The following is a 10,781-nucleotide window of genomic DNA, read 5'->3' as shown; positions in this document are numbered from 1 at the left end:
GGCCACTCCATTTCTTCTAAGGAATTTTTCCCACAGTAGTAGGTATAGGGGTCATATGGATTAAATTCTCCCATTCTCATCCATTTTAGTTCACTGATTCCTAAGATGTCGATGTTCACTCTTGCTATCTCCTGCTTGACCACAGCCAATTTACCTTGATTCATGGACCTAACATTCCAGGTTGTTTTGCAGTATTGTTCCTTACGACACTGGACTTTACTTTCACCACCAGACACATCCACTAATGAGTGCCGCTCCTGCTTTGGCCCAGCCACATGATTCTTTCTGGAGCTATTAGCAACTGCCCTCTGCTCTTCCCCAGTAGCATACTGGACACCTACCAACCTGGGGCCTCATCTTCTGGTGTCATATCTTTTTGCCTTTTCATCCTGTACATGGGCTTCTCCAGGCAAGAATACTGGAGTGGGTTCCCATTTCCTTCTCCAGTGGACTACGTTTGTCAGAACTCTTCACCATGACCTGTCTGTCTTGGGTGGCCCTGCACGTCATGGTTCATAGCTTCACTGAGTTACACAAGTCTCATAAGGTTATGATCCACGAAGAGAAGAGTATTATTGTTTTATTCCATTTAAAAAGTTATACACCCAAATGGTTATATTTAAGTACTCCGAAAATGTTTGTGATCAATAGTATGTGATTCTCTTGTAGTGGGATTGCACGCTATGGCTTTTTCAGTAGTTATGTATGGATCTGAGAGTTGGACCTCAGTGGGATTATAGGGAACCTTAAATACCACAATCTGGGCCCAATTCAAGGTGGGGAAAAAGAAGCCACACAGAATTTGAGTGCAAAAAATAAATATAAAATTTATTAAAACACCCACAATATTTTAAAGATACCAGGAGTAATACAGTTCACAAACCCAGTTGTTTGTGTAAATTATAATAAAATACAAATCAAAAAAGGATACATACTTGCAATTTCTAGGCACCCTAAATTAAATCTGCTGAAACACTGGGGGAGAAGGGAGGGCAAGGAGGGTAGCTCAGGAGGCAAACCAATAAAGTGGGAGGAAAAAATATTAACAAAAAAGTAAAAATTATACAAAATAAAATTATCAGCATAAATTTACTGTACTAAGAATATCTACAGTTTAATAATACACATCCTATTGCCTTGAGACATTGCAAAAATCTACCATTCATCCATCAACCCCAGATAAACTTCATTTCAAGTAGCCACAGTTACAAAGTCAAGACGGAATATTCAAGTATGGTTGTTAAGTTCACCTCCATTGGAAGCCAAGTAACCAAACAGGAATTCAAAGAGAGAAGAAATAAAACACATCAAAAAGCTACAGGGGTTCTAGATTAAGTCTAATGTATTAATATGCCACAATACGACCTGCCCTTGTTTCTTTAATTAGAATAGATGAAAAAGAAATTACATCACTCCTGTTTTTCTCCTCCTTTTTTCCCCTCAAAAGAAAAATAAGTACTGGAACCAAGAAAATTTGAATATTCAAATGAGCCAAATAGAATTTTTAAAATCCTCATGTGATAATGATGAGTTATCCCTGAATGACAGGTAGTCAAAATGAGAAAAGAGAGCAAACAATACCACTACAAAAAGCATCCCTGATATCAGAAGAGAAGCAAACGAGGAAGTAGGCCAATTCTCACTGATTCTTAGGCAAAAAGCGACTGTAGACCTTGCATTTCTGTGCTGCAATCTCTGCTCAGGGAAGAAGCCTATTGCTTTTCTCTTGTTGGCAGCTCTGCAGAAGGAAGGGCTGGGAGTGCCAAAACGGCGCCTCGCACATGGAAAAACTCTCCCTGTGCGTGTGAGTGCGTGCAGGACTGTATAACCTATGCTGGGGGTATGCACCTCAAAAAATATTCAGGTTGGTCCAGGGTATGTTGAAGTTGGCCATGTTCTACAGCAGATGCAGCTGGTTAATAAAAAAACGTTGTGAGGGAGTCATTTCAAATGACAGCAACAATGACTGAAAAAGCTCAATGAGATGGGCATAGGAAATTCACATTTTATTCAAAAGCAAAACTTAAAAGGAAACAATAAGTCAACCACAGTCCTTCCTTTAAGCATTCTGCCATTTTAACTGAAGGATGAAAAATAAAATGACCCCAGATTCTTCAAGGTCAAGTAGGTCATCAAATAGACAACCTGTATGTATCAGACCCTCCTGGAATCTACTTTACCAAAGTTGTCATGATGTCCTGTTTTTGAGGTATTTAAAAAAAATTATTGTGACAGTGGATGACACAAAATGGAGCTTCCTGTTGAATTTTTAAAATATCAACTTTTGTGGACCCAAGAAGAAATTTAGAATAGCACCAACTAAAAACAGCCTCAGTGGCACCAAGTGAGCAAAGCTCCTTCCTTTAGTTTGAACATGTGGGAATACCAATGAGAGGCAGAAGCAATGCTGGGGCAAAGGCTGTGAGGAGCAAAGGAATGAGGCCCCTGCCCACCACGGTCCTGGCCAGTGCTGGGGAGGAAGGAGGCCCATCCGGGCCACCCTGGCCTGCAGAGCACCTTTGGAACTCTCAGAGACATCTAGTCAGCACCCTGGACAGCAGGAGAAAACGTGTGTCGGCTATGAGAATGCCTGCCATATTAGAAGACGCAGGAGTACCCGACTCCCCTTCCTCTAAAGAATCCCCCCAAAACCCCTTCACGCTTCCTTTCTTGATAGACCCAAGAGGACACATGTGAAACCAGCGTGCCCGCCACCTCCAAACCAGGCAGGCCCACTCCCCACCCCAGTAAGAGGGCTGGCTGCCTTCGAGACTTGCCTTTCTGTCTGGCCAACAAGGGAAGAATAAAACAAAACAGAAAAACTGCTCAGAGCAGGTTCTAGCACGTAAACAGAAGTCTAAGGAGACAGCACCAAAAGGGGGTTGGGGGAAGAAGCCAAGAGAGACTGGAGCCCACCTTGTTTTTGGTTGGTTGTGGTTTCAGAACCTTGATAGCACCTCAGCAGGACAGGATCAGGGACAGTCACATTAAAACACCATAGCACCATTTTATTTAGACTATTTCAATTCATAAAAATGCTTCCTAGTCCATAAAACACACTTCAGTAACAAAAAGAAATAGATTGGTTGAGGCACGTCGGGGCTGTCATTTTAATTTTCCGCAGCACTGCCCTGGTGTGAGATCTGGCGGTGGTCAACTTCGTGAGGCCTGGCTGGGTTCTCTTAATGGAATCAGGTTACCCACTGTTGCCCATCCTCGCATACCCACTGCTGTCAGACACAAAGCAATTAAGATCTGCTCCTTCTTTCCTCGCTTCAGCACTTTTAAAGTCCCTTGCTCTGCAAACTACTGTTTCCAAGAGAGGCTGGTGAAAGGACCATGAGGGGCGGGTATGATCTCTTTCCATGCGCACCTGTCATCTCAGTGAGATGGCAAAGCAGTACCCACGAAGCCAGAGTGTGGGAAACCTAGGCCCTGCCAGAAAACACACCAAACAACAACAAAAACAAGAAACCTCAAAAGCCATGAAACACTTCAGTCAAGATTTCTGATGGTTAGATAATGGTTTCTTGAGCTAGCACCAGTTATTTTGCGAGAACCTGCCACAAAGCGATTTATTTTAAAAACTTCTTAGCACAAAACTTTGCAAGTACTTTCCTTGCAAGCAAAAAAGGCAGGGAAAACAAAAGAAGAACCAATTGTCTGCACTGCATGTGGATGGCATCTGTGGACAGGGCACACTGGGGGAGATGACTCGAGGACTCCATCATTTCTGTTGCTATACTATTATTCCTAAAACTTGGTCATGCTGTTAGGTTCTTTAGTCGCAATGGCTTTGTTTTTCTTCTCATGATAAAAATGTCTGTTAATCATCTTTAGGACTTAAAAAATGATAGTGCCAGTAAAAAATAAAAATTCGATTTTTCTCTTTAAGAAACCTTCAGCAGCAAGGGAGAGGGGATAAAGAGCTGTGCATAGTTACTTTTTAAACATACGTCTAAAGCATGCTAATTTAATGACTGAGATTTGAGGTAGGTTATACATGTAGTGTGTAAAAATCAGCATGGGCTTGAGCATGGCAACAGCACCACCTAATCTCTGAAACACCGTTCTGGAGGGCATGGGGACGTCCAATGGAGACTGCCTCTTGACTCACTTCTCAGCAGCCTATTTGCTAATCTAGAATTTATGAACCAAAGGCTGTTTGGGCTGGGGGGCACAGACATCACATGCTTTTAGATTGAATTGGTTTCTCCTTTCATCTAATGGCTTTGCTACCAAAGGGTGATGAGGGGAAGAGTCTATTGAACACACATCAAGGAGATCCATACATGCCAAGTATCAGAATCACCTGGGTTACACTCGGGACCTTCCAAACCAACAGCCAACCTGGGGCTTTCCCGGGTCATACAGACAGTCACATTCTCCAAATGTTTTGTAAAATATTGTATTTCTTGTTTAAGATAATTTAAAATGAAGTTTTCAAGGCACCCCCGCATCTACCTAAGCACGGAGTCAAATGAGACCTGCATAAAAGTACTGATGCGTTAAGCAAAATAGCATTTAAAGGACCCAACTTTTCCTCAAAACTAGAAAAATCAGCATGCTCATTAAAGACTCTGCTTCCTTTAGCTTGTCAAACTGAAAGTCAGAGGTTTTCCTATAAATCTGAGTTCTGAATAATTCGAAATCCTGATAAGCTCTTGGGTATTTATTTCAAAAGCAATAATATTTCATTTTTGTCCTGTAAAATAAATGCAACTTTACAGAATATGGTAAAAGTGAAGGCTAGACAAAGCACGTTAAATATTCAGCTACTATTTACAATTTCTCCCACAATTACATGTTAAAACATACTTTTTTCAAGTTGCTGTTTAAATCTAGGCAAAAGTGCTTAAAAATTTTTTTTCACTATTTACAATTAAAACCAGACCACATAAATGCTCAGGACATCTCACAGCGATTCTCCGCCAGTGCTTCTGGAACAGTTACAGTAAACACCCAGCGGGTCAATTCTCAGCTCTTACACAAGGCACCTGGAAGCTCAGGAACTTGCCTTTAGCATCGTCATCTGATTGTTAAACTCATTTTATGAAGACCCACATCTGAATAAAACTGCTCAATAAATATCTGATGTTTATCTCAGGGTTTGGCTGTCAATCACTGTGTGGCCATATTCCCCTCTGTGTCCTTATGAAGCCTCTCACGCACCACATACATCCACATGGGTAGCTGGACATCATTTCTGCTTAATACCACAGGAAAAACAAACACTCCAAAAAGTCTGACTTGCTGTCGAAGAATGTTGCTTCCTACCTGTCAGGCCCAACCTCTCTCAACAAATGTCAAAAAAATTAAGCACCACATTCTCATTTCAAAGAACTGAACGAATGCACCAGAATTTTAGAATGGGCAAGTTCAAGTGGGTGGAGAGGGGAGGAAGGAAAGGAGAAAATGACCAAATAGAGAAATGGCACCAATTAGGGAGGAAAATCATAGCTACCTGCTGAAAATGTTGGACTCTTGCATTTAAAAATTGTTAAGTGTAGGCCCACTCCTCAAGTGATAGCATGGAGGGGTGGGCTCAGGTGTGAGGCATGCACCATTGTCCAACGTGAAATCCAGGGATAAGGAGATGCGTTACTGCTGTCACACTGCTGTGCGGAGTTCCCGCAGGTGCGGGTGCGGCCTGCCCGATCAAGGAAGTCCCAGCACAACACTACAGCACCAGGCTCTGTGCCGGCTTTTCACAGCTTGGGTTCGACTTCTTGTTCTTAAAGATACAGTAGCCCTTTTCGGTATCAGCATCGACTTTGGAGGCTTTTTTTTTTTTTTTTAAACCTGCCACTAAGACAAATTCCTTCAGCCAGTATTCATTGGCTAGTCAGCTTGGTGGAAAAAGGCTCCTGAGAACCTCTTGATTCCAGCTCCGTCCCGAGGTGCTGCCGAGGGGACCACGGTACCACGTGACTTGATAGCTAACGGACAGAGAGGATTCAGTGTGGAGACTAGCAAGCTTGAAGCTATCTAATTCCAACCTGGTTTTGGGGGAAATCTATGCCAGCATCTCAGGTGCCTGGCCTGGGGTGCACCTGCCCCCCATACCCGACTCCAAGCCGGTGACTGGAAAAGGGACCCCAGGTGTTTTTCTACAGATTCTCCCATCCTACTGAAGAGGACAGAAGCTGTCCTGAGGGCTCCCTCCCCTGAAGGGAAGGCGTGTCTGTCAGGGGGATGCAGTGGGTGGCTACAACCTGCACTTGGCTCATGAGGGGCCGATGGCTGAGAGAACCTCGTCATCTCCCAAGAGGGCCAGGCTCACCGGGCCCAGCACAACTGGGCAGGAATGAGTGCTTCTGGCCTTTCCTGCCGATCCTTTACCATTACAATTGTCACTTAAAAAAAATCCAATAAATACACATTTTAAATGGAATTTAAAACTACTCCTTTGTGAAAGGACACTATAAACTTTCTTTCCATTATTGTGATATACAAGGATAGAGTTTTAAAAACAAGAGAAAATAAAAGCCCCCCAAACAAGGGAGGAAAAAAAAACCCAATGTGGAGATATAAATATTAAGATCACGAAAAAAATCACCCGACAGCCGTAGTTTCTTCTTCAAAGTGCTGGGGAAGTGGGGTAGGGGGGGAGGGAGGGGCGGGTCAGTTCTGAGGTTTGGACCATAAATACATATATATGCGTATCTATATATGTATATATAGATAAAAAGACTTCTGCACCCCCAACCCGCCCCCAAGTGTGAGGGCGAAAGCACCACAGAGGCAGCTCGGGCCGGGCCCGACGCTGAGGTACGCTGGCTCCCTGGCATCCTGGCACCTAAATCCAGCGGCTGTAGGGGCCGGTGACCTTCGTGTAGGCGTAGGAGGACACGGTGACCGCTGAGTCTGTGGGCATGGCCAGCGCCTGCCGGGTGGGGACCATCCCCTTCTTCTCCTTATGCTGGGACTCGGGGACCATGGCACCCCCCCACTTGCGCTTCTTCCCATAGAGCTTGGCCTCCTGATGGCCCAGGCCCAGCCGGGCGGCCTCCTCCTGTCGTGCCCGCGCCCTCTCCGCCAGCTGCTTCATCTTGGCCTCCCAGAGCGCCAGCCCGTGGTTGGGCTGGTTGAGGTTCTTGTGCTGGTAGAAGACCAGCGAGATGCGGGTGGGGTGGCAGCGGTTGGGCTTCTTGAGGGGTGTGGTGGCGTGCAGCTCCCGCCGGGCACACTCGATGAGGATGGAGCCGTGAGCGGGGGCCACGGCCACGCCGCCGATGTTCTCGTCCAGGAAGTTGTGTTCACTGTCTGACCACAGCTCCTCCTCCTCCTCCGCCCCACCGGCGCCGCCTCCGCTGCCCTTCTCCTCCTTCACCGTCCCCTTGTTCGGGGGCCCCTCTGTCGTCCCCTCCTCCAGGTTGAAGGGATCCCACAGCTTCTCCTCGGACTTCAGGGCCCCAAACAGCTTCTCACTGGGGCCCAGGGGCATGCCAAAGGACTGCCAGGCTTTGTCCAGCTGGCTCGCCCCCGGGGTTGGAATCCTCCCCTCCTCTCCTTTCAAGGGGCTCCACAGCTTGTCTTGGAATCCAGGACCACCTTTCAGAGTGGAGCTGAAATCCCCTGCCCCTACCGACCACGGCTTCTCAGTCAGGCCGGGCCCAGCCAAGGCCGAGGCATTGCTTCCAAACTTGCAGGGGCTCCACGGCTTGCCTCGCAGCCGTCCTCCAGGCTGGGGGGCTGGCTGCTGTCCCTCGCCAGGAAACAACCCCCACTGATGCTGGCCATCAGGGAAGTGGGAAGGGGTCAGGCAGGCGCCCCCAAAAGAACCGAGCTTATCGGGGATAACGGCAGGGCTCTCCACAGGAGGGAACACACCCCAGCTGCCACCCACGCTGTTAGTCCTCTTGGGGGACATGCTTGGACCTCCTGAGTACTGTCCCCATAGATGACTGGGACCCCCGTTCTGAGATGCCTCAGGCAAAGGTGTTTTGCCCATCTTGCCAGGCTCTCTGGATACAGATTCAGTGTGGACCAGTGGATCTACTGGCTCTTGCTTGATGGATCTGTTGTAGCAACTGGAGCTCTGTGCAAAGGGAGAGGGGTCCCTGGACACTGGGTGGATCTGGGGGGCCTTCGGAAGCAGATACTCCTTGGGGCCTGGATAAGCAGGCTGCTGGTGGTGAGAAGCGGGGTGGCGGGTGTCTGTGGGAACAGCCTGACCGGGCAGCTCGGCAAACTCAGCACCACCGTAGGCCGGGCTCAGGCTGTTGTGCAGAGCGTGGAGGTCTGGCTTCTTCTCAAAACTGCTGCTGCCGCCACTGTGCCCCCAGGCACCAGCACCCAGGAATTGAGAGGGGAAGACCGGGTTACTGGATGGAAAGCCATAGTAGCTGAACGACGGAAGCGCATACTTGGAGTGGAAGCCGTTGACGGAGGCCAGGCCAGGCTGTGCATAGTAGGAGTGGTAGGAGTACACGCTGTTCACGCTGTACGGATCGGAGGGCCGGCAGCTGCCCAGCACCGAGTAGCTCTCCACCACCGTGTTGCCGCTGTACTTGAAGGAGCTGAAGGGGCTCTGCGGCTCCACCTTGAGGGAGGGTTTCAGGCCTTGCTGGGACAATCCACCCTTCAGAGAAAGGCCTGAGGAAGACAGGAGGTGAGACAGAGGAGCACAGAGAACCACCACCGCAGAAGCTCCCTCTTCTCCTGAGAGGTTTCCTCAGCCAGGCAGGCAAGACGCGTGAGGCTGGGCTTGCTCCTGGCGCCGCTCAGCTTGGCCTGGCCCCGAGGAAGCCCTGGGAGAGCGGCCGGCAGAGCCCTCGGCACCCCAGCCCAAGCAGACCCCAACCTGTCCTCACTGAAGCACCACTGTGCCAGCTGCTGCAGGGATCAGGGCTGCCCCACACCGAAGACCCTGCTGCCCTGCTGCAAGGGGAGCAGGCGAGCTAGGGGACACTCAGCTGCCCTCCAGGAAGATGGGGGACCTCCGTGCACTTGGCTCCCTGGTGCCTCCCATCGGGTCTGGAGTCCTCTGTCGCTGACTGACAAAACTGACAGTTCAGATGGCTGAGAGATTCCAGTACTTTGTCTGGAATTCTATCTCAAGGCAGGAAGAGGGATGGTAAGGGCCCCCCGACCCGACAGCGCCGTTCCAACCCTGCTGGGCACCCTCTCCCCACACACCTGGGTCAGCGGTGATGCCAGCCAGCTCCAGGGCCTCCTGCTTGATCTTCTCAGGAGTGCTCAGCTTCTCCTTCTGAACCTTCTTCTTCTCGGCTGCCGCCTTCCTGGCTTCGAGCTGCCGCTGGCGGCAGGACTTGGCAGGCTCGGGCAGGCGCCGGACCTCGCGGGGGAAGGCGGTGAGCACCTGGATGGCCCCGCTGCCCACCTTGGCATTCTGGTTCTCCTCACTGCCGAACTCGTCCGTGCTGGCCATCTTGTACAGGGGGAGCACATGCAGCTGCTCGTCCTCAGGGATCTTGCCCACGCAGCGATTGTCTTCCTTGGTCAGGGTGCAGACCTGCCTCAAGCAGAGAGACGGGTTGGGGGAGCCCGACACTGAGCAGGAGGGGCTGAGCATCACACGTACAAGGCTGTCCCCTTCCCCAGACAGTCCCAACCCCAGCTGTCTGTTATCACTTTTCGGAGCATCTAGAAAGCACACTTGTTTTGGTTTATACAGTAACGGTATCACCAACATTTAGAGTCTGCTTGACAGTTTTCAATGCACATCCATTCACTTTGCCTAACAAGGTTGAGAGGGGATGAGATGACCGGCCCTGGGTCAAACAGCCAGAAAGGGGCCATGTCGGGACAGGGAGATGTGCTCTGCCCTCCACCGTCATCACTGCCAGGACATGTCATTACCCAAACCTCGGACCTTCCACCATTATCTTTCTTGCCCTCATCACTGATCTTTTGTTCTTAAAATTGAAAATTGTACCTGCTGGTGGTAGAAAATTTACAGCAATACAAAGGACATGAAAATTATCTCCATAATCCCACCAACTAGAAATAACCGTACATATACTTGGTCATAGACATGCTCACTTTTTAATAATCAAATAGGATCATTTATACTATGTATGTGCTGTGCGCTGAGTCACTCGGTTGTGTCTGACTTTTGTGACCCCATGGACTGTAGCCCACAAGGCTCCTCTGTCCACGGGATTCTCCAGGCAAGAATACTGGACTGGGTTACCATGCCCTCCTCCAGGGGATCTTCCCAACCCAGGTCTCCCGCATTGCAGGAAGATTCTTTACTGACTGAGCCACCAGGGAAGCCCATATTATGCATACAGTTTTAGAATAACCTTCTCTTACACAGTGTATTTTCTTACATGTTAGATATTCTTCCCCAAGACGATTTAAGAGCCACACTGTATTATTCCACTACATCAATGTGTTAACCTATTTAACTAATCCCTCATGACTATTTAAGCCTGTTTCTCACTTTTTCCTATCATAAGTAATACTTTTATTCTTTCACTGAATTTTCTAAGATCCTAATTCCCTGGGATAAACACTATGAAGAACTGCCACATACTGCCAAACTGTGCTCCAAAACGATTTAGCATCAGTGCTTCACTCACACTGGCAGAATTTTCAATTTTCCTATATTTTGTTGACATTTTGCCATTCATTTAAAACTTTTCACTTGTTATCAAAATGTATCTCGCCATTGGAATATGCTTCTCTGATTACTAAGGAGGTCTGATTTTTTTTTTTCTGTTTACTCTTTTTACTCTTGTATTGACTACATTTTATTTTCTGAATTCTTGATCTAACTTTTGGGGCCTTGATCTTGAAGGGACTGACCCTCC

At 48.1% G+C, this 10,781-nt stretch overlaps 1 protein-coding gene across 7 annotated transcripts in view; it reads right to left on the bottom strand.

Moving 5' to 3' along the window:
• Nucleotides 1-791: 791 nt before the first annotated feature.
• Nucleotides 792-10,781, bottom strand: part of TET3 (tet methylcytosine dioxygenase 3) — a 112,103-nt gene continuing 102,113 nt past the window's right edge. For all 7 annotated transcript variants that reach the window (XM_055401122.2, XM_055401120.2, XM_055401121.2 and 4 more), the window contains 2 exons: nucleotides 9,142-9,478; nucleotides 792-8,598 (listed from right to left, as the gene is read on the bottom strand). In XM_055401122.2, coding sequence (XP_055257097.2) covers nucleotides 6,800-8,598; nucleotides 9,142-9,478 — 2,136 coding nt within the window. In that variant the 3' untranslated portion in view covers nucleotides 792-6,799. The remainder of the gene's footprint in view (nucleotides 8,599-9,141; nucleotides 9,479-10,781) is intronic.

Source organism: Moschus berezovskii, chromosome 11, assembly GCF_049115385.1.
Source record: "Moschus berezovskii isolate FMDL1 chromosome 11, NW_MosBer_1.0, whole genome shotgun sequence".
Classification (NCBI taxonomy): domain Eukaryota; kingdom Metazoa; phylum Chordata; class Mammalia; order Artiodactyla; family Moschidae; genus Moschus; species Moschus berezovskii.
The sequence above is the reverse complement of the archived record's forward strand: the minus strand, read 5'-3'. Positions and strand labels throughout refer to the sequence as shown.